The sequence below is a fragment of the Brachyistius frenatus genome, unplaced genomic scaffold (assembly GCF_029030835.1).
Source record: "Brachyistius frenatus isolate BFR_SWC_R1_liver_20210118 unplaced genomic scaffold, ASM2903083v1 Contig_53, whole genome shotgun sequence".
In the NCBI taxonomy this organism is placed as follows: Eukaryota; Metazoa; Chordata; class Actinopteri; family Embiotocidae; genus Brachyistius; species Brachyistius frenatus.
The window spans coordinates 1,676,432-1,700,400 of NW_027210652.1; the positions used below are offsets into that span (position 1 = coordinate 1,676,432).

At 47.5% G+C, this 23,969-nt stretch overlaps 1 protein-coding gene across 1 annotated transcript in view; it reads right to left on the reverse strand.

Annotated features, from left to right (window-relative positions):
* The window catches only part of xylt1 (xylosyltransferase I), a 75,667-nt gene that overhangs the window by 15,269 nt on the left and 36,429 nt on the right, over window positions 1-23,969 (reverse strand). The window contains exons 2-8 of the mRNA XM_069704959.1: window positions 19,330-19,936; window positions 14,405-14,577; window positions 14,095-14,297; window positions 8,658-8,738; window positions 7,032-7,248; window positions 6,434-6,610; window positions 2,474-2,739 (exon numbers count right to left, since the gene is read on the reverse strand). Coding sequence (XP_069561060.1) covers window positions 2,474-2,739; window positions 6,434-6,610; window positions 7,032-7,248; window positions 8,658-8,738; window positions 14,095-14,297; window positions 14,405-14,577; window positions 19,330-19,936 — 1,724 coding nt within the window. The remainder of the gene's footprint in view (window positions 1-2,473; window positions 2,740-6,433; window positions 6,611-7,031; window positions 7,249-8,657; window positions 8,739-14,094; window positions 14,298-14,404; window positions 14,578-19,329; window positions 19,937-23,969) is intronic.

Here is a 23,969-nt window from a genome sequence, read left to right on the forward strand (position 1 = left end):
GATCAATAAAACATAAATAAGACAGCTCTAGGCAGGCGGGCTCCTTGCACAGTCCCACCACACGCGTTGTGTATTCAATTATTACTCTAATAAACCAGAGTGGCCGAATTACCAAAATCACGAGGCAATTTGGTTTTTATTCCTGCTTCTTGTTCAGCTTCATCTCAGTAATACCTCATTGTGTCGCACATGCTAGTTCCACATTTTTATTCCTCGTAAAGTAGAATCATATAATTATCTAGCAACATCTTAAAGGTTATTAGCGATGCATTTATGTCTGTATATTACATAGAGAATCATGAGATGCGATGAATTATTCATGCTTCCTTCCAGTGATTCTGCTGAGATCAGTTTCTGTCCAAACCCGTCGAGAAGCGAAGCAACACGGCCGTGTGTTAAACTATGACATCATACTATATATAATTATATTACAGCATACGTAACGCGACATAACGTGGATGTTTGATTCGCACCAGTTTGTGTCTCCCACGTGTTGTCGTGACATTAAATTCGGAGACCTTCAGTTATAATAAATGCAAAATATTCGGTCTGTTTCAAGACGTAAAACAGTTTGTAACATTTTCTGTCTTGCAGCAGCACTTTCTAATCCAAGTGGAGATTACACGTGTCACAATCAAAAACTCGACGGTGTTACTTTGCATATAAAATATTATATTATATCATAAAATATTCATATTTACTTCCCTCATTTTACAAATTGAGGAAGGAGAAATGTCATTTTTGGCTGAAAAAGTGGCGCAACTTCGAGGATGGATTAAAATCTTTGTTATTGTGCAGCAGACAGAATATTTCCAGAATCCAGATGGTTAGAAAAGTCCCAGAGGATTGTGGGAAAACCTTCAGAGCAGCAGTAATTGTTGCTAAACAACAAACTGTTTTTTTTTTCAAAGGCTGCCAGGTACAGGTTGTTTTTTTTTATGGGGTAAATCAGGCACTTTCATTTGTAATGTTAAAACATGACAGGCACAAACCAAGACTAATGCTGGGGAAGCTTCCAGGTTTCTATTTCTCTAATCCTGTCATTCACTGTGGAAATACATAGAGGAGGTTACTATAAGTCCTCATGTTGAGCACCAGAAATATCTGCTTTTCACATGTACTGCTGGCCACACACAACCTCAATCACTCTTATTACTGAGAAACGTCCATTTTCCTACTTTCAATTAGAACAAGTTGAACGAAAGCAACAACTCTAAATGTGCACAAACACCATTCAGACTGATTGGAACTGAAATCCTCCTCCAGCATTAAGAAACCTCCTTCTGACGTTCAGTTTGCATACAAGGACTTCAAACTTGACCTGAACTTTACCCAAGACGACTTTTAAATGTTAACACAACTCGCAAATAATTGGTTTGCATGTCCTTAAGATGTGTTTACGCAGACATCCAGATCGGTGGACGAGGTCACGGTCATATTTGTGCAAATATGTAAACAGGACGCGAGACGTCCTCGTAGACATGTGTCGTAAACAGACATATGGACAGCTTCACGTATAAAACATATTTAGAGAAGTTCTTCCTGTTTACTTAGACCGATGACCTCTGACCTCTCAGCTATTTACCATTGCTGCTTGTTTGAGACGCTCCCTTTCTCTGCACGCAGAGCAGAAGCGTTTGCCTCCATGTATGAAGCTGATTTCCTTTTAGTTTCTTTTAATCTGACTCTGATGAACGTAAAGACGTCGTCTCAGTGTATATCGCCTTGTGTTGGATGCATGAGGTTCTCTCCACTTGTGTGTTAATTACCAGTTTACACCTCTGCTCTCTGTTTGGAACCAGCAGAATTCATTTGCCACTGCTTTCTTTTTATTTTAATCAGCGTGCGAACAAAGAAAAGAGCTTGACACTTCCAGACACACCTCCACCCGATGAAAACATATGCTGCTGAAACGCTTCAGGACGCTCAACTGTTCCGCTCGCCCGTTAAATATGAAAAGCACCGTGTGGTTTTCCCCTTTTCATGTCAACAATGTCAACATGTTAAAAAAAATTCCCCTCGGGGATTAATAAAATAATTACCTAACCTAACCTAACCTAACCTAACAGCATCGGGCTTCATACGTTTCCAGCCTGAAGACCAGCTTTCAGGGTCACGACCTACATGGCGTCGTTATCTCGGGGATAAATTGACTGAGTGTCATACTGTGTTACAAAATGAATAGCATTACCCAGAGTTCCCAGCTGCTGATTGGAACCATCCATTGTTCTCCTACTTCCACGACACGTGATCCGTGTGACGCTCCGGGGGAGAAGCAGAGAGGCGTGTTGTGGTGTCTGGTGTTACTACGGGCGTTGTTGGGTTTGGAGATGTTAAAAACAAACCGGTTTGTGCACCTGCGGACGTCGGCGCATGCGTGTGATAATAATACGGATGACCATAATGTGCACGGGACAGAAGAATAGATGCTCGTGTGAATAGATGAGGCGGTCTTTGTGTTTGTTAATCCAACCTGCAGCTGTGATCCGTCGGGTTCCCCTGCAGCGACGCGGCGGCCCTCGCCAGGCCGAGCCGTGAGAAGGAGTGGTAGTACGTGAGCTGCGTGTCCGACAGGCTGGCCACGCCGTCCGGCTCGTCGTACACGTTCTCCCAGTACGAGCCGAGCGCCGTCGTTCCCTGGGGGAACGGACCGAACAGGTAGGCGTCCAGCTGGTTCACGATCTCCTGGTTCACGCTGGCTTCAAACTTCCTGGCGAAGAAGGTGGGACGCACTGTTTGCTGCAGAGGGAGAGAGAGGAGGGAGGGAGGGAGGGAGAGAGAGAGAGAGAGAGGGAGGGAGGGAGGGAGGGAGAGAGAGAGAGGAGAGAGAGAGAGAGAGAGAGAGAGAGAGAGAGAGAGAGAGAGAGAGAGAGAGAGAGAGAGAGGGAGGGAGAGGGAGGGAGAGAGAGAGAGAGAGAGAGAGAGAGAGAGAGAGAGAGAGAGGGAGAGAGAGAGAGAGAGAGAGAGAGAGAGAGAGAGAGAGGGAGGGAGGGAGGGAGAGAGAGAGAGAGGGAGAGAGAGAGAGAGAGAGAGGGAGGGAGAGAGAGAGAGAGAGAGAGAGAGGGAGAGAGAGGAGGGAGGGGAACAGAACAGCAGAGCAGGGACGGGTGAGATAAAGAGAAAAAAAAAGGAGAAGATTAAGAAATGGTGGAGTGCCAGCCGGGATGTCAGGGGAACAAATCCGATGTGTGAGATGTGAGGAAGTAACCGAGGAGAGAAGGAGTGAGCAGAGGAGGTGGTTGGAGGTAGCAGATCAAAAATAAAGGGAAATCTCTCTCTTATAGCCTCGGCAATGAATTATTATGCATTAAATCAAATGTCTTTCTCCTCAGTCTCTCCTCTTTTATTCTTCTGCAACACAAACGGCGTCCTCTACCCAAGTGGTTCCCAACATCCGGGTCGGGACCGGACGAGGGGCTCCAGAATGAATTAAAGGGTTGTGAGGTGATTAAAAGATTTAACCCACAAATTCAGCATTTCACAATCATTGAGAAAAAAAAAATGGAACCAGAAATATCCTCTTTGTTATTTCCCATATAACCTAGTGCCTTCATTACCCACAATGCAACTCAACTGATGGCAGTTCGGTAGGAAATTTGTTTGCTGGAAGCGTCTAATGTTGCCTCATGCATTTCAAAATACAGGAGGTGTTTTATTGGCCGGGTGGAGGCTGAGACGGTGAAAGGTTGGACCAGCACACGTAAAGGAAAACCGGCTTAACTTTACATGTAAGCATGTAAGATTCCTCAGTTTCTGTCATCAGACAACAGGTTGAGTATGAAAGAGCGACTGAAACGCAGCCCATTAAAACGACTTCCAAACAGCTGCTGCCAGACAAACGTACAAAACTTGTGAATCTGTGTGAGATGGTTATTCAAATCAACTTCGAAGGCATTTCAAATTAAGATTTTTCCGGAAGAAACAACAAAACGTGAGCTCGGAAATGGATTTAAAGTATTTGGAGAAACTGGTGAGTGGCGGCGGGTGCGTGAGCGGTCCGGCTGCGGTCCGGTGAACTCACGTCTTTCTAAACTGTCACATCATTTCGTGCAGCTCCTCTTTAAAACAAGAGAAAGCCTTTATATAACTGTTTTTTCACATAATAAGCGCGTTAGTAGCTCCCAAAGACCTGTAAACAGACTTTGATATGCAAAATCAGCTCGGCTCCTTTTCAGAAAAAAAAACAACAACACTTTTGTGGTTTACAAAGTTATGCGGTCCTGTTCTTTAATATTAGCATTTTTATTTTTTCCTGGAAAATAACTGAATAAATATTCTTCGGAGCAAAAAAATAAAAACTAAAATATGCTGTTGGTCCTTTTCACAGCTCACTGAGACGAGGACCTCCGATGTCTCTGTCCGTATCCGACACCGAGACTCCAGCAGATCCTTTAAGTCCTGTAAGGTAGAGACGCCACCGATCGGCCTCGTTACACCCCTCCCCTCCTTCACACCCCCAAGTCCCCAACGAGAGAGGTCTTAAAAAGGTTAATCACATCATGATGCAATTGCTATTGACGAAGGGATTTCGGGTGCATCTCGGGAGTTGCGAGTCACTCAGGGCATCGGTGTCAGACGGCTTCATTACAGGAACTACAGTCAATATCAGCAGCCGAGGGGATTTGACAAAGAGGAGGCAGGAAGGAGGTCCAAGCCGACGCCTCATAAGCATGTAAATAGAAGCAGCCGCACTATAATTTCACAGTCTCGTCCTTTTCTGTATTTATTCATCCATTCATCGTCCTGTCTGGCCACCTCCGCTCCACCCCCCCCCCTTTCGGTCCCTGCCACACTCTGGTTGCTGTGGTTGATGGTGCATCATGAAATCTGCTGCCTCCACAGCTTGGCTTACTCACAAAGACATCTTTTCAGTCCCAGACACCAAACTATTCATCAATAGTGAGCCGGCACCAAACACGTCGGTGTTACCTGCTCGAAAAAAGAAAAAGAAAACCCGGAGACCTAATCAAGCCGTGGGACATTTCTGAGAGTTCAGCTTTTTTCTCACATGCCGGAGCAGCGGCTGTGGGATGCTGGTGAGGCTTCACAGCACCAGATGATGCTTTGACTATCAAATAAAATGCAAAGGAGGGAGTTGTAGTCTTTATCCAGCGGATCCTGTGTGCTCTGACATGCCCTCTGTGCAGCCATCTGAAAGCACCGACCTGTCACGGCCTGTCTTTCCGACAGACTTCCCCAACCTCACCTCATTCTCAAGCACATTACTGAACAATGATGCACTGAGACAAAAGGCCCCCGCAGAAGAACCCCCTCCTCCCAGGGAGTGCAGTTTAAAACCCCTGTGAGGGAATCCAGACAGTTGTACTTTGAATTATTATTCTCATCTACAAACCAAATTCAAGTCTGCTCGTCTGCCGAGGTTCAAAGAGATCGCTCGGTGGGGTATTCAGTTTTATTAATGTCGGGACCCGGCTGGCTCGCGGAAAGCTCGCGGCCTTGTTCTCAAGGGTTGGACGACACCGATACCAGGGTGCCAACCAGACCCGGCGGCGGTGCCAAGGAACCCTGGGTAATGTGTTGGCATCGAACCGTCGGAGACTGAGGTGAGACAGACGGCGGGCCAGTTTGGCAGAGCGAGAAGTGAGGTCAGTGCGACGGCTGGTATGTGAAGAACAGGAGAGACTGAGTGACTCACAGCACTTGAAAGTCATAACTGACTGAGGCAGAAATAACTTTTGCACTTTTACTTTTTGAGGGAACATTAAAAGTCAAACTGCGGTACAGACTTTCTCTTGGGTCCTGAAATCACTGCCACTCATTCACTTTGTAACGCCAGCTAACTTCCTCTCCCTCACAAAGAAGATCTAATTACTGCTACTACTTCTTAGCTTTTTCTTCAGGGTCACGCTGCTCCAGATATACGTTTGCATGTATTGACTGTGAAAGCTGTGCGAACACACTGGATGCCGAATTTGAGACGACAGCCGTTGGGAGCTGCTGATTTCCCACAATGCACTGAGGTGTGTTGTGTGTGCTGCAAACACATCTACTGAAAGTGACGCATGCTTCTCATGTTGACTGAAAGTTTGTCTGATGGGTGTGATTCACCATTTCATCTATTTATTTACTAATTGGGTTGTTTTACTACTTTTATGACTCTTTCCACAGTTTTTCTTTGTTTTAGGAGAAAAATCTCATAAAATACACAAAGAATTACAATAAAGGAAATTTGAATCTGACTTTTGTTGCATTGCAAAAACCTGCAGTCCAGTGGAAAATAATTTCATTTTTTATCATTTATTCTTTATGAATCTGCTGAAAAAAACATGAAAAAAAATGAAAGGACCAGCCCAGAAAACATGCAAAGCATTAACGTCGCCAATAAGAGCCTTTTGTATAAAATGCACCTCTAAACTTTGGAGTTGGTTGAACACAGACAGCGTCCATCAGCGTTGTGTGTTCTTCTTCTTACCTGGAAGCGGTGGAAGTCAGCGGGCTTGAAGTCGTTGGGCGAGCAGCCGCACCAGTCCACGATGTGCTTGTACTGACACTTGCAGCCCAGTTTGCGGTTCCAGTTTGTGATGCGCAGGTTGTTATCCACCATGCTCTCACAGTGGGCGCTGTTCTCCAGCACGGTGTGGAAGAAGGACTGCGATACCAGAAAACAGCCGCGGACAGAAAGACGGAGAAACGAAATGAGATAATTTTATACCTTTTATTTATTTCGTTTTCTTACACAATCCAATTCATGAGAGGAAATAGAGTCGCAGCAGAGATTCAGTTTGCTCATGATAAATATTCAATTTCTCCCACAGAGATCATTCTATTCTCAGAAAGTCAGCCTTCACTTCACTTTATGATTTTATGTTCATCTTTTTGTTCATTGTTTTTTTTTACTTTCCTGCACATCTAACAGAGCAATGAAAAGAGAGCAGTGTATATAGTTTCTATAAATGATGCTACGTGTGTGTGTGTGTGTGTGTGTGTGTGTGTGTGTGTGTGTGTGTGTGTGTGTGTGTGTGTGTGTGTGTGTGTGTGTGTGTGTGTGTGTGTGTGTGTGTGTGTGTTACCTCAGCGGGCAGCAGAGTGTAGGCGTAGAAGCGCTTCATGTTGGTGACCAGGTCGTCCTTGGAGTTGATGACGTATTCCACGAACATGCGGTTCAGGAGGAACCAGTCGGAGCCGCCGTCCACGGAGATGCCCTCCGGGATCTTCCGGTCTCCTAACCTCCACATGTGGGTGTCGCACTCAAAGAACAGGCGGTCGAGACCTTGCTTACGGATGAACCTAACAAACACATGTAAGAGCTGAACGTTGTGAAATCTGTTTCTAAAAATAACAAAATTCAGGTGAAAGAAACACAATTTACATAAAACCAAGCTGTGCAAGTTGCTGCTTGTCGACAGTTTTCTCACAAGTTCTTTCTTCTCATAAAAAAAGATGATTTAGCCGTAACAAGAGGACTGTATTTACTGAATGTTGTCTTCCTGCGGGAGAAAACACAACTTTCAAAGTGTTGGTTGTAATAACTTCTGGGTGAAAATCAGTTTTGCAGTCTGGATCTGCTCGTTATAAATACAAACTTTTATATGTTTTTAATGAATATTTCTGAAAATTACAAGTAAAAATGTGCTCAGGTGAACGAGGGGACGGCTCCACTCGTAAACAGGATTATGTTTTTTAGTTTAGTGCTCTAAAAGTGCATTAAAGCAGAATTCATCCCTCCTTCGTTGGACCCGAAATGACTCGACGGATGTGCTGTTAGCACTTGTAACTTCACACATTAAGAGATTCACAGAGGAGGTTACTCAGGTGGACGTATCGAGTGCAACATGGAGGGAGTCAAATTCAGGGCAGCCAGGTCAGACTGAACATGTGGCTTAGACACACACACACACACACACACACACACACACACACACACACACACACACACACACACACACACACACACACACACACACACACACACACACACACACACACACACACACACACACACACACATATATATAAACATGCCAAGGATGTTTTAGAAATGTAGACATTCAATTTCCAAGCATTTCAATGTCTCATCCATATGCTGGTAGATCACAGATATTTATTGCGGTTGATAAAGAGTTTAAATGAGGAACCGTCTCATCAAACAGTACTGAATAAAACACTCTGACTGCACACAAAAAGGTACTGCTGACTCACGCTGACTCGTGCATTCATGCAGGACTTCTTTTTTTTTTTTTTTGTTGCTCTTTTTCATGTGCTCGGGGGTGTTTTTGCCCACAGTGTGGGGTGATGACTGGGTCGCCACCGGGCGGCGACGGGGGCAAGAAAAGAAAAAAAAAAGGGGGGGGGGGGCAGTGGGAGGGGAGGGGGGTGTCAGCAGAGACGGCCGTCTGGCAGCGACCTCGCCAGCTCTCCCCACCAAGAAGGTTCATTCACGAAGCCACAGATGGGAGCTAATTGTATTATGATTCAGTGACCACGCCGGGCTGGCAGGAGGGCGCTGTGTGTGTGTGTGTGTGTGTGTGTGTGTGTGTGTGTGTGTGTGTGTGTGTGTGTGTGTGTGTGTGTGTGTGTGTGTGTGTGTGTGTGTGGGAGTGAGAGAGAAACACACACAGAGCTCGCCAGAGAGAGTGACAGTGAGGGCGTTGTGTTGTGATGCAGATTAAAGTGAAGTTGGAAAGTTTGTCTCTTACCTGGCGTTGTCCCTGCCGTGGGACTTGATGAAGTTCATGTCTCTGTATTTGGACAGGAAGGCCACCAGCTGGTTATTGGTCCTGAAAAATTGAAGAAAATGACGAGGAACATCCGGTGAGAAGCAGCCAGGAGATACAAACACTGATTTAGCAGCACAAAGTGAAAAGGTGGAGTAGAAGTTTTAACGGGAAAATAATACAAAAGAAATGAACATGTTCAAGCTCTAACTGTGTTTTCTTCTTGTCCATCATGTAATCCTGCACGCGACAGTTTGCTCGTGGCAGACTGATCTCTCACTTCTAATTATTTATGAATTTTCCTCTTCCTGATCAAACAAAGCTGGTTGAGGGAGTTGTGAGTGGACGCTTATATTTCTCAGAAACGTGTCACACTACAGAAGCAAATTCCACTCTAACGTGTTTCGCTGTGACTTTAAAGACCTGGAAAATGTATTTTCCCAAAAGGAAACAGGAGAGATTTAAAACCAAAATGTTGAGGAGCTTTTCAGGGGCTCCGTCCTCCATCCAACACAGTTGTTGTTCTCCCGTCCAGAGTCCTCTTTGTTTTGCCCCCATGGGTGTGTTGGTCTGAAGATAATGTCTGGTCAGGACACGTTGTTGGTTGCGTTGCTATTTACAGGCTGATGAAAGCAACTGAGCAATCAACTAACCAAAAACCTGTTCTTAAGTCAACGGCGCAGTATTTCAGTTATTATCCCGGAGCCTCGATAGGAGGGCGCACAACAGGTGCACAGGTGCACTCTCTGCTGGTTGTAAATAGAAAAATGAAAAAGATTATTAGTATGCACATTAATCTCCTGCAGAGACGAGTTACTTTCTTCTGCTTCGGTAAATCCTCCATTACAGCGGTAATCCACCGAGGTGTAAACACACCCGGCTTTTAAAGGGAATGAAAGAGGACACTTTCGTTGGTCCACATCATGTCACGCCCGAAAATAACCATCGATTCATTAGAAGTACAAACTCCCACAACCCCGAACTTATTCTGCGCTCAGATGATCCATCGTTAAACGAGTCAACGTGGATTTGGACGTGAACTTGGCCGCCGTGTGCTTCAGACCGTTGAACTACAGCCTGAAGTCACAGACCGATCAATTAAAGCCGTCGGCCGCTCTCGGTATCAGTCGCTCCGTCCCTTCAAGCCGCTGAAGCTGTTTACGATCATACAAAAGATTGCGCTATCCGTGATTTTGATGAATGACTTCAAGCTGTTCCTACATTGTGGAGCGGTTTGCTCTCTACAACAGGCCAGACAGGCTAAAAGCTTTGCTCTGCAGGCTGCGCTGCAGTCAATGCTTCTAACATTTCATCTGCAGCGGAGCCTTTCATGACGGCTCGCCTTGCTTTTTTCTAAAAGAGCAGCGAGGCTCAAGGATCAGCAGGGGGAGGGACAAGCGCATATTAATGTCATTTTCTCTTGAAGGAGCAATTTCACAGCCTGAGGGGGTGGGTGGGGGGGGGGGGAGTGGTTATCTTAGGAGGTCCTGAGCTGTGCAGCCGGACTGATGATGTACAGTACAGACGCACGCAGTCCTCTTTGTCTCTGCTTCCCACACACACAAACACACGCTGCGTATCTGCTGCTGTGCACACTGACAATGCCGCATACATGTTGGCACGCAGGCACAGACAGACACACACACACACACACACACACACACACACACACACACACACACACACACACACACACACACACACACACACACACACACACACACACACACACACACAGAGAGAGAGAGAGAGCGAGAGCGAGGGGGGAATCCATGTCGAGCTCCAGATTTGCCACCTGAGTGGTCACCCCGTCCACTGGGTCTAGTTTGCTTACTGGCAGCCCTGTGGCTGCTCTGTCTCACAGCGGTATTCACACACACACACACACACACACACACACACACACACACACACACACACACACACACACACACACACACACACACACACACACACACACACACACACACACACACACACACACACACACTGCTGCAAGTTTCAGCCCTGCCATGCAGCTACAAAAACAAAACAGAAATTAACCTTTTAAATATCAAAGCCAATTTAACTTTGTGATTATTACATTAATGTTTTAATGTCTTAATTCAATTTCATTTAAAATCGTAACACAGCCCATTTCAAGGCCACCTCACAGGAAAGTGAAGACCACATAATACTCTAAAGATTATATTCGTAATGTGCCACTTTAAAGATGGTTTAAAGATTCCATCTTTCCAAGGAGGAGTGGCTGAAGAGCATGAACCCACACCGAAGAGTTCATCATCGCTCTCCTGGAAAATCCTACGAACACTTCTGTAACTTCAGTCAATTAAAAGTCCCACTAGAGTTATTTTTTGGGGTTATAATGGGGTATAAAGGCTTTTTTTTTTTTTTTTTACACCAATCACTTTTGGAACAAAGCTATAATATGAGACCTTTTTTTCAGGCACAGATGACAAAGTGAAAGAGAGATGAGAAGATACGACGCCAGCAGCCAGTCATTGGCTCACAAAGCTCTGACTGATGAAAAAATCTGGAGGATGAAAAAGGGCTTTAACGGAGGTAAAAAAAAAAAATATAAAAAAAATAAATAAAAAAGGTAAAGGAGACCGTGTAGATAAAAGCTGGGAAAAAGGGGACTGCACTCTCTGACAAAGCAAGCGTGTAACTCATCCTCTGGCCTCTTTGGGCAGCGCGCACGCACACACACACACACACACACACACACACACACACACACACACACACACACACACACACACACACACACACACACACACACACACACACACACACACACACACACGGTATATCTCCCCCTGGACACACAGCCCCTCCACTGGTGTGAGGGGCTCTGGGATTGCCTTTGAGAGCCATCCATGCGGCAGGACAGACATTATCAGGGAATTAGAGGGGAAATAATGCTCGTCTCCAGTCCCACTGATAACAACAGCAATAGTTATGGCAGCGCGGGGAGCAGGGGGCAGGGAGCAGGGAGCAGGGGGCGGGGGGCAGGGGGCAGGGAGCAGGGGGCAGGGAGCAGGGAGCAGGGAGCAGGGGGCAGGGAGCAGGGAGCAGCGGGCAGGGAGCAGGGAGCAGGGAGCAGGGGGCAGGGAGCAGGGAGCAGGGGGCAGGGAGCAGGGAGCAGGGGGCAGGGAGCAGGGAGCAGGGGGCAGGGAGCAGCGGGCAGGGAGCAGGGAGCAGGGAGCAGGGAGCAGGGAGCAGGGAGCAGGGGGCAGGGAGCAGGGAGCAGGGAGCAGGGGGCAGGGAGCAGGGAGGGAGCAGGGAGGGGAGCAGGGGGCAGGGAGCAGGGAGCAGGGAGCAGGGGCAGGGGCGGGGGGCAGGGGGAGGGGCAGCAGGGGGCAGGGAGCAGGGGGGAGAGCAGGGAGCGGGGAGCAGGGGGCAGGGGAGCAGGGGAGCAGGGGAGCAGGGAGCAGAGAGCAGGGGGCAGGGGCAGGGAGCAGGGGCAGGGGGCAGGGGGCAGGGAGCAGGGGGCAGGGGGCAGGGAGCAGGGAGCAGGGGGCAGAGAGCAGGGGGCAGGGAGCAGGGAGCAGGGGGCAGGGAGCAGGGGGCAGGGAGCAGGGAGCAGGGAGCAGGGAGCAGGGAGCAGGGGGCAGGGAGCAGGGAGCAGGGGGCAGGGAGCAGGGAGCAGAGAGCAGGGGGCAGGGAGCCCCCCGCATTCCTGCCCACTACAACGCAGTCACAACGGACAGACCAAAAACGACCGCATCTTAAAGAAACACTAGTGCAGGCTTTTAGTGGGAAACATTTAATAGGATTAATGTTTTCTAGCTTGTCGTAAATTGACAAAGGAATTGAAGCTCATGTAGTTTTAGGGGTTTGCAGTCGGGTTTTTTTTCTGTGCAACATAATGATAATGTAACGCTGATGTGTTTATTTCTGAGGAAGAACTTTTCTTCCGACATAGATTTTTTTAATTTTTTTTTTACAAAAAACAGCTGAATAGGTTTCAGTTTGTTGCTTGAGGACTCTTGAGTCACGTTGGTGCTTCCGCTCACAGGGACTCCAACCCGGAGCTGCCACTTTAAAAGTACCACATTTGCAACTCTTAAAAAAATAATATGCACCGCAAAAGACTTGGTCAAATCCAAACTGTGGTGACGAATGCACTTGCTAAGCAAAGATACAAGAGTGCAATTTCCATATTTCCATATTGCATGCATCCAGAAACATGCAGTTCTCTCCCGTCTCCCTTCCCTAACTGCTTATTCTTGCTCCTTCGCCTCTCCCTGTCATCTCTGCCTCTCGGCTCCCTCTTTCGCTCCATCAATCGTTTCGTTTGCGAACATATGGGGCTTAAAACCTCCACTGTCAGCCCTTTTCCCAACAACATCGCGCTCATGCAAATGAGGAGGCGAAAAAAAAGAAAAGAAAAGAAAAGATGGGAAAGCAGACGGCGTCTCGGCGCGCACACGCTGGCAAATACCTTTAATCATACGCTGACAGACACACAGACAGGCAGAGTAAATATGCACGACTGTACGCAGGTGCGGAGACACGCTGAGCTATCCGCACGGCAGCACAGAAACTCAGGCGTGCACACGCGCAACGGCGAGCAGACGGGATGTCAGCGGCGTCCGTCGATACGCTGGAACCCGCCCTCGAACACAAACCCACATTTGCTCCGGCGTCTCTGTTCCAGCTGCAAGAGACGTCAGATCCAGCTTCCTTCCACCCAGTGGCCATTACAGCTCGTCTAAATTCAACTGGTGGACATCTGGCTGCGCACAAGAGATAAGTCTTCCCTTAATAGGAGGCTTTTAATTGGCTGCTGCAGAGCTGCATCAAAAACCCAACAGACCTTCAACTCCCCGAAGGACGATAAACTCAAAAAAAACCAACCTACAAGTCATGAAATTCCTCTTCAAACAGACTATTTCCACGACTTTACGTCCAGTTCACGTAGTTTTTTAATTACATTTTACTGCCTCTTAAAGTGTGTGTGGGGGGAGGGGGAGGTCTTGGAGTGGAGAGATGACTTTGGGACCGTACAGTACACCATGGGAAGTCAATAGGTATTGACCCGGGACAATTAAACTGCAATCAGTTCACCATGTAACCTATTCAATGGAGTGCACACAAAGGAAGAGAAGCAGTGGATGAATAGTGTTGGAGAAAAGCAGCGGTTCTACTTCATTGATTTGTTTGGTTTGGAGAGACTTTTGTATTTAAAGCTCACAGTTAACCGCAGGAGCTCCGACTGCTGTGTATTGAATTTCTTCCGTACGGCCTCGGAGAGCGCCACCGATGTGATGACTGACCTCTTAAAGAGAAAAACATACAGACTTGTGACTTGTGTTGGATTCTTGCTCCTTAAACTTCCCGGGACCTTTTTTTATTTTTTAAAATATTTTTTAAAGATGACCTTCCTCCACTGAGCTCCCCTTCGCTGCGTTACCTGATGGGGTAGTCGGCAGCGCTGAGATTGATGAAGAAGTCCCAGCTCCAGTCCCTCATGGCGAGCAGGTCGGCCATGCTGCGAAGATACATGGTCAGCAAACTGGCCCCGCCCCAGATGGTGGCCATGCGCCACGGTGTCACCCTCACGTTGGGATACTGGGTCGCCAACGTCTGCACCTGCCTGTGCAGGTAGTTGGAGCGCTGCAACAAAGAGATTGATAAGACATGAAAAAAAAAAAAACTAATAATAATAAATAAATAAATAAGAGTGTAATTAGTTGAACCAGTACTTCCTGTTTGGGGCTCACCTGATCCACGTGGATGTAGTAGTAGTGGGAGGAGTGGTAGATGGCTTTGAAGAGGCGGAGAAACTGGCGAGAGGCTCGTCCGTGGACGACCAGCACGAACGCTATTCTCACCGGCTTGGATGGGAAGCTCTCTGCAGAGTCCTCATCCCACTGCACGTTCACGTTGGCTTTACCTGCGCAGGCAGAAGGACCATGAATGTGAATATAGATCTGCATTTAACTCGTAATATATTCAGGGTTTGTTTGTGTTTGATTCAGCAATCAAACACAAACAGTGTTGTTAGTCACCATGTTCCACGTGGAGCATCTGTAAGTGTCTTCGAGGGGACAAAGCAAATGAAACAATAAATTATTATTATAACTATTAAACAATAAATGGAACTAGCTAAACAACGAGGTTGCTTAGCAACGCAGTGAGCACCAATCAGAGCGGTGATTAGCATATTCATAAAAATTAACTCCGATGTCACAAGTGACTGTTCACAGGGTAGAGTGAGCGTCTGAGAGGAGGAAGTGCTTGTTTTATCATTTCAGATTAAAAGGGTCTCGTTAAGAGACACAGCGAGACGGCGATGCAGCGACCGTAACTGCTGGAAGCAGAATAACTTCTCCTGCCATAAGCAACGTGATTTATGGACAAATAAGTGAATGAATAAATGTCAGAGTGCTACGTCAGCCCGGCCAAAAAACAACAAAAAAACTGTACCACGGAGCTGTGAGTCACTCATCCATTTATTATGTAACTGAATTGGGACGATGACAGTTTCAGTCGCACACAACAAACACACAACGTAACAACCATCTTCCCTCCAGACAGGAATCCTGGAGGCGCTTTCACCGGGTCGTTCAGGGTGGATCATTCCTCGCAGGCAGAACTCCCAGAAGACGCCTTGGACTTAGAACAAATGACAACAATGAGCATGGGGGCAAACGGGGGGCTGGTCGGGAGGGTGGGGGGTAAGGGGGGCAGGAGGGCGGGAGGTGGGGGAGGTGGTGGGGGGGGGGGGCTGTCACACCAAACAATTTCAGCAACTCTCCGGAGAGCCGTTGCTTCCTCACATATCTCCGTTGTGTAGTTTCAGAACCGCCCTTAACACTTCAAACTTCAACACAAACCTTCCTCCAGGCATTTCTGCAACGTCAACCCCCCCCCCCAACCCCCCCCCCCAAACCCCCCCTCAAAACCCCTCAACCCCCCCCCCCCCAACATTGTTTGTCTTCGAATCTTTGGTTATTGCAGCGAATGTGCTTATGAGACATGTTTGTCCCCTGAACGTGCCTTAAGGAGATTAATGGCTGTAATTTGGGACTTCATTTCCCAGGACTCCCAGGGACAACCCCCCCCCCCCCGACTCGTCTCTCCGTCTGACCCCTGAGATTCCTGTAATTACTCAAAATTTCAGGGCAACGGTCCAACATGTCTTCTCTTAATGAGCGGGGCGACGAAGGCCCGCCCGTTCAACTAATCTCATTCTGTCAAATTTAAGGTCGGGTGTCCAACACGTCCCGTGTTTAAAGGTTGACCACGAGGGCGGGGCTAATGACACGCTCCCTCGGCTCCGACTGGCCGCGACTCCTGTCATTCACTCCCGCTTGTTTCTCGCTGTCCTCTCTCTCCCTGCCTCCGTGTGACAGCTCAGGGGGAAATCTGGTGGGCCGTATCAGATGAACAGTAATTGGTGGCCAGCTAAGAAGGTTCACTGGTTTGGTTTGCGCAACGGATAATTGGCAAGTCGCTTCACAAAGAGCTTTGAGAGTGTGTGCTATGCTAGCTAGCTGAACTAATGAGCACTGCTGTGTGTGTGTGTGTGTGTGTGTGTGTGTGTGTGTGTGTGTGTGTGTGTGTGTGTGTGTGTGTGTGTGTGTGTGTGTGTGTGTGTGTGTGTGTGTGTGTGTGTGTGTGTGTGTGTGTGTGTGTGAAGAGGAGCATGTGTAGTTTTCCTTCGAGCCGACTGCGCACCTGAAGAAGCCGCGGAGGAAAGAAATCCAAAGCCCTCCTCTTGAACTCATCGCTCTTCATCGTCCTTCTTTCCTCGGCCATCAATCTTTGAAACTGCCTTTCCCTCATCTGCTATCACCGCGCTCTCTTCCTCCATCATCTTGCGTAACTTGGGGCTCTTCCCCACCCTCCATCTTCACGTCTGAGAGGTTAGAACGAGGGCTCGTAGCAGATTGCTTTTGAAAATGTCTCGGTGACGACGTCTGCAGCTTCAAACCGCCCACGAAGCCACGTGTGCACATATAAATCACGGTTAGATGGTTTGAATCAAATAAACACAACAACACATTTTCATTTATTTTCACGTAGAGCTGGGTATTGTTAAAGTGTTCAGTTCCGATACCAACACCCAAATGTATAAATCCGTTTTAAGAAAAAATAAAATTCTGAATTATAGTAAAAAATCTTGAGTTTTCAAGCATTTTAGAGGAGAGTGAAACCCGGGTTGTTTTCAGCAGCTCCAATTAACAGGTGGAAGTTACGACTGGACGCAGTGATGAGATAAAAACAACAACAACAACAACAACAACAACGTAGATTAGATTGCAGACCTGCTGGCAGGTGATGCATTCAAATGTCGTGGTTATTTCCACGATTTCAAAATTCATCTGCTGCACAAGTACGTGTACGAAGTCAGACGGAGACACACAGCGAGCGTTCGCTTTCACATCACAAGTGATTCTATACGTTATAAATGATATATACGTTATATAGATTATAGCAGCTTGAAGTGTGATTCATAGGAGGCGACGGCGTTCGCGTCTCATCATCGTTAGGGAGCTCAGAAAGATCTCAGACAGATCTCAGAAAGATCTAAGATCTCAGACAGATCTCAAAGATCTCAGACAGATCTCAGACAGATCTCAGACAGATCTCAAAGATCTCAGACAGATCTCAGAAAGATCTCAGAAAGATCTCAGACAGATCTCAGACAGATCTCAGACAGATCTCAGAAAGATCTCAAAGATCTCAGACAGATCTCAGAAAGATCTCAGACAGATCTCAAAGATCTCAGAAAGAGAGCAAACGCATTCCTGCTGCATTCAACGATGCTAATACACAGCTAACACAATTGCTAATCTAGCCGAGGCCTCAAGGACAAAATACTGATCAAATCAAATTGGCCAATTTTCAGCGAACAGGGTTTTTTGAATTGGGATGGAGAAGACGGGACGGAGGAGGGGGGGGGATAACACATTGGCAGGCAGCAGGCAGACACAGAGGGACAGAAAAGTGATTTAATTTAGCTGTCGTGTTGTTACAGCCCAGCCACCAGGGGAAGAAAACCCTTTTCAATTCCTTTGTCTCTTTTGATCAAACTGTCAGTCTGAGCGGGACGACGAGTCGCGGGGCGAGATGACGGGGACGGGGACGGGGACGGGAGCTCAGGCGCCGCCGAACGATCCCGCCGCTCTCGGGAAGCGGAACGTACAAAGGTCGCCTCCTGGAGTTATAATAACAGGAGCGAGGGCCGGGAAGGTGTCTGACGGGGGAGCAGGCAGGAGCTGGAAGAGCTTCCTCCTCCTCCCCTGCTGTCACACGCTGCCTGCAGTCCACGCCGCGATGTTCACTTCAACACGGCCGCCGAAGCGCGCCGCTCACCGACCGCTGCGGCGGCGACAGATTTTCTTTACGGGGATCCACAAGCAGACCGCAGATGTCTGAGAACTTCTTCAGAAAAAAAGAAAAAGTGTGCGAGCGGGACGGAGGAGCCTGTGTTCTGCGGCCAGTTTGACAAAACAAATGAAAATTGGAAACCAATTTGGAGAGAATACAAGCAGCATCCCCCAATTTTCTCCAACAATTTCCTTCACCAATTACACATCAGCAAAAAGAAAAAAAAAGACATTTCTTGCCTTTGATGAGAAATTGCAATTACAAGAACAGGAAATATTTTACAATGCACTAAAGCCTGGCGCTGTTTGTTCTCAGCTTGGCAGGCGTTATTTCTTCTTTCTCGAGCAGCGGGACGTGATGGGAGAAAAGTTAAATGCCAAATCATACGAGGAAAAAGACTGACGGCCTGTCAGCACCATTTCTTGGACTTTTTCTCTTTGCGACGTGTGTTTCAGCAAGTGTGCCAGAAAATGTAGCTCAAGCCGATTTGTTGATTTCCTCATTTTTTTATTCATATATTTGTGCAGTTTTTTTTTTTTTTTTAAATAATATGAAATGAAGGAACAAAAGACCAGAGGAGTTACTTTTCTATTTTCACTGCTGTCACACAAATGTTCACTTTAAAAGTTTCGTGTCTCTTAGTGTTCTTCTCGCGAGCTGAGCTACATCAGAATTTTTTGTCGACTCAGCGAAATGTTTTTTTTTTTTTTTTTACATGAGTCTAAAACAATCAAACTTGAATGGCCTGAAAAACCTATTTTCTTTCTTGCTTATTTTCAGCTTACTGTCAGAAATAAAGCCATAAATAAAGTGACGAATGTTCCTGATGTGTCGAGTTGCTTATTTAGACACGATAAGTTGACGTTATCAGGAAATATTTCAGATTTTGATACCAAACCTTTCAGGGAACATTGATTCCTGCTGGGAAGCTATACATACAACTTGCCTCAGGTTTAGGCTCCAAAACGAATAGGTGAGAGTTAGAAAAAGGTCCGGGTTTGATTCAATATGAGTAATTTCACGCAGGTAACATCACGTACGATGCGAAAGTTAAATACGCCGTACGTAACGCAACGTTTTGCCTTCTCGCTCAAACGCAACCCTCGACCTCCTGCACACGCCGACCTTACCTCTCTTCATCACATGACCTCCATCACATGACCTTCTCCTTTGACCCTGGTCATGTATGTGCGGCCTCTAGTGGACCAACAGGTGTATTACACGCTTCGGTGTGATAGTTCACAGACAAAACCGTTCAAACGGACTAAAATCAAACCGCCGCTCAGATGAATTACAATGACGGACTTACCCTCCAGGGGGCAGTAGCGAGTGACCTTCTCCGGCATCAGCTGCCCGTCTTTGTGTCTGCAGTACACCTCTGCGATCTGCTGCCGACACTCCTTGCTCTTGGCTCTCGACAGAGCTGAAATGGCTTCCTTCCCGCTGATCTCGCACTCGGGCGGCTGGTCGTAGGTCACCTCCAGCGTGGCGGCCGTGGCCTGCCTCCGGTGGGGGTGCTGGTGTCGGTGCTGCGACTGGACCTGCTGGGCCGGCGAGGCCCGGTGGTGCTGCTGCTGCGGCCTCCCCGCCGCGCCCGGACCACCCGGGTAGGAGCTGTTGCTCCCGACCGCCGGCGGCTGGTGGCCGACGGGCAGAACTTCGTTGGAGCTGCGGCCCGGACCGGGGGAGTTGTCCCGCCAGGCCTGCTGCTGCGCGTGAGCTTTCTCCTGCAGATGCTCCCGCTGCTGCTGCTTGCTGCCGGCGCCTCCGACAGGCTGCCGGTGAGGCTGCCGGTGAGGCTGCGAGCGAGCACCAAAGTTACTGTTGTCTATATTCTCAAAGTCTTTGGGGACAGAGTTCTCATTGTTGCTGTCGACTCTGCTTTTCTCCTTCGGCCGGTGGGAGTAATATCCATCCTGGATGGAGAGAGAAGGGAGAAGGAGAAGGGAAGCGTTGGGTAAACAGAAGGGAGGAGGAGGGGGAGGAGGAGGAGGAGATAGGGGGGCAAACAAGAAAAACAAGATCAGAATTGAGCGAGCGCGGCGCATATCAAGTGTAGGATTAACAATCAATGTGGCATGTATGAGTGGGCAGCGCTGCGTTGGACCGTGAGGCATGAAATGAAGCAGCGAGGTATTGAGTGAGAAGTACAAGGTGCAACTTGACTGGAGGTGATGCAGGACGGAGCTCCGGCGCTCCGTGCCATCATCAGATTAGCTGCGGTTTCAATTAAATTCTCCCTCAAATGGGCCCAGCACTGCGTAAACAGATTACCAAGAAGGGATAAAGGCCCAGTGTGCTTGTGTGGGTGTTTGTCTTTATGCATGTGTGTGCATGCATGTGGACAATTCCTTCTTTTTTTCACTGGAGCCACAAGAGAATGTGAAGAAATTGTAGTGATGTGACGTCTGACTGGAAAAAGCTGCAACTTGTCAGCAGTGTGTGTCTGCATATACAAGATAGTGAGTGTGTGTGTGTGTGTGTGTGTGTGTGTGTGTGTGTGTGTGTGTGTGTGTGTGTGTGTGTGTGTGTGTGTTTAAAAAGTACAATTTTCCTGTCTTTCTGGTAGAATAGGCTGAAAGCGAAGGAGGGGCAGAGCGGAAAGAAGAAAAAAAGGGCAGTGAGGGATAGTAGGGTGTGCAAGCCGAAGCGGCGCTGACACGAGTTCTGCTCCCAGGAAAGGCCGGCTTGTTCAAGGGAAATGTACCGCGATGCATCAAAAACACACACACACACACACACACACACACACACACACACACACACACACACACACACACACACACACACACACACACACACACACACACAAAGAGAAAGAAAAAACATGAAGAAAGCTGCCTGACTGTCGCACACCTTGCTAGACACACAACAGAAGGAGGCGTTAGGGGGGAACGGAAGGACAACACCAGCAGGAGGAGAGAGATAAAGCTCATAACAACAGGGATCCCACATGTGTTTCTCCATTTACAGGACGGAGGAGGAAGGAGGAGGAGGAAGGAGGAGGAGGAAGTGCAGTATGAGGTATGTGAGAATCAGGATGGAAGCAGGAGCGCTGAGAGACACGTTGGAAATGTCTTCCTCCTACTCCTCTGTTATCAGACCATCAACCTCTTTCTCCCTGCAAACACTTGCACAGGGCAATTACACAAAACGTGGCCGGACGACAAGCTCGCACACTCGGAGAGACGGGAGGAGGAGGAGGAGGAGGAGGAGGAGGAGGAGGAGACGATCCGAGTGAAACAAGAGGCAAATAAAAAAAATAACAGGGAGAACAACATCCTCATCGTCAGCTCCTCCGGAGCTTCCTCTTCCTCTCCTCTCCTCTCCTCTCCTCTCCTCTCCTCTCCTCTCCTCTCCTCTCCTCTCCTCTCCTCTCCTCTCCTCTCCTCTCCTCTCCTCCTTGTCTTTCTCCACTTCCTTCACCCTGCCAGTTTAAACAGGCCGTGTTTGTCTGAATGGCAGAACCTGCTAATCCCGCATGTAACAGCTGCTTAGGCCAGTGATCACCTAAAAAGAAATCCCTACTTGCCGAGTTTCAAAGGGAACGCTTTAGGGAGGCTAATCCATGCAGTGCAAGTCACTGGATGTTTGCAGAGGTAACATGAGTCCGTGTGCGTTCACGATTACGTGCGCACTGTGCATGCTTCTTGTGGATTTTATTTTGCTCAAAGTGTACACATGACTGTTTGTGTTTGAGAGAGAGAGTAAAGTAGAGGTGTTCGCCCCGGAGATATTCCCGCTTTGAGTCCTACTGCGAGACATGAGAAGACGAGGGACACAGTTAAATGAGGAAAAATGCCCAAGTGAGCAAACGCAAAGCAAAAATCAACAACAAGAGCGTGTCTTGGTTTACAGATACGACATGCTAAAGGCATGAAATGTTTGGTCATGTTTTTGTTGTTGTTGTTGATCAGCAATAAATTACAATGCAAGTTGTTTACCAGCCCTGCTTCTTAAAAGGGAATATAGTTTTTGTTTGTTTTGTTTACAGGTTAGTTTGAACCACTAATTGGACACTTTGTGCACCTCAAAGCTGAGCTATGCTAAGCTATGCTAAGCTAATGGTGCGTTCATGAGCATCTGGGAAAGTTCTGAACTCAAAGAGTGAGAAAATAAAAATTAAATATCCCACAAGTGTGATGAAAGTGAGAAAAGCCAGACTTCGTTAGCCTCGCCCCGTGTTTAACGTTAAAAACTAGTAAATCTAAAAAATAAAGAAACCGATCTTTCCCAGTTCTCAACAACCGACATTGGACGAGTTTCAAACTGTCAATCGAGCTGTTGTGCTTGAAGACGGTGGGAAACCTGAGCGGGACAGACGGACCAGCAAGCAGGAAATAAATCTAATTTTTATAGACCAGCCAGAAAAAACAACAACAACAACAACAACAAAAAAAGCAATAACGGCAGTAAAAAAATAAATTAAAAAAATGCTGCCCTCATAAAAAAGCAACAACTAAAAAGCAGACCAACCACAACCTTTTATAACCTGTCACCTGATCTCTGTGGCCAATCAGGGACGACCTTGGGAACGAGTGCCTCTTTGACCCAGGTGGACCCGATCTCCGCTCGTTCAGAGCCGCATGGGCCTCAACTCTACTTCTACAGGAGATCCCAATTAAATGTACCTTCTCAAAAGGCATCATCAAAACAAACATATTGGAATTGAAATCGCTAAATAAAAACAAAACAATTACTAAATAAACAAAAAATGATCCAAATAAGACAATTTAAAGCAATTAAAGCTATCTGAGCAGAAAGACCGACTACAAGTGGACTCCAGTTTTCCAAACATCCTCAGTTGGAATGAGATTAAGAGGAACGGGCCCTTTTCTTTTATTACAGAATGAGAACAGAGAAAGCAAATATTCTTTTTAAGCCTTCATGAAAACAAGCAGCGGACAGAAACTCCAACATTTCTACTGAGTTCAAATTCAGCAACTGAATTAAATAACGCGACGAGAAGCGACAGCGATACTCCGAAACCCGAAGATTTTTGATCATATAGATATAAAGCAGAAAAACGATCTCGTTTAAGAACCTGAATCCAACAAACGTTTTGGCATCGGAGGGATTTTCATTTTGTTTTGCTAATTAACTGACGTGGATAAGATCCAGACAGGGTTAGCCCCATGAGGCCTGCAGTGGGAACGAGTCGTATTTGTAAGATGGCACTGAGGAGATTCCTCCGGATAAACACTCCTCACACTCCCCCCCCCCTCCCTCCTCCTCCATCCTGTGAGCAAAGGCCTCCAGTAGCTGTGCTGCTCTTTAATCTCAGGGACGGGGCTCCGAGCAGGAAGAGGTGGTGGTGGTGGTGGTGGTGGTGGTGGTGGGGGGGGGGGGGGGTATTGATTGTTACAGGCGATATGTTTTCTGCTCCCTGGGAATGTCGGACACACACACACACACACACACACACACACACACACACACACACACACACACACACACACACACACACACACACACACACACACACACACAGCGAGCTCCCTGAGCTCAGTTGAGGAGTGAAAACGTAAGAATCATCCATCGCTGGTTGGTACATTTAGAAAGAGGCCTGTGAGTTTCAGCCCCCCTCCCCCCCCCTCCCCCCGGGATGGTTTAGTCCATTTCTCAACGAAGCGCTGGCCCTCATCTGCTCTACCACAGGGGGAAATATTTCACCTGTCCTTTTTCCTTTTCCTCCCTTTCTCTCCAATCTCCTGTGCAGCACAGAAAAAGCACATATCTCTCTCTCAGCACCTGTCCAGCTTCACCCCTCTGCTCCTCCCTACCCCCTCCCTCCCTCTAGGAAGGAAAGCAGTTCATCGGCACTGCTCTGCCTCCCCCCTGCCCCCCCTCTTCCTTAATGTCATCATTTACTGTTGCAGTCCCATGGTAAATGTGAGGTGGAGCAAAAGGTAGCAGCAACCCCCCCACCCCCTCACACCTCCGCCTCCC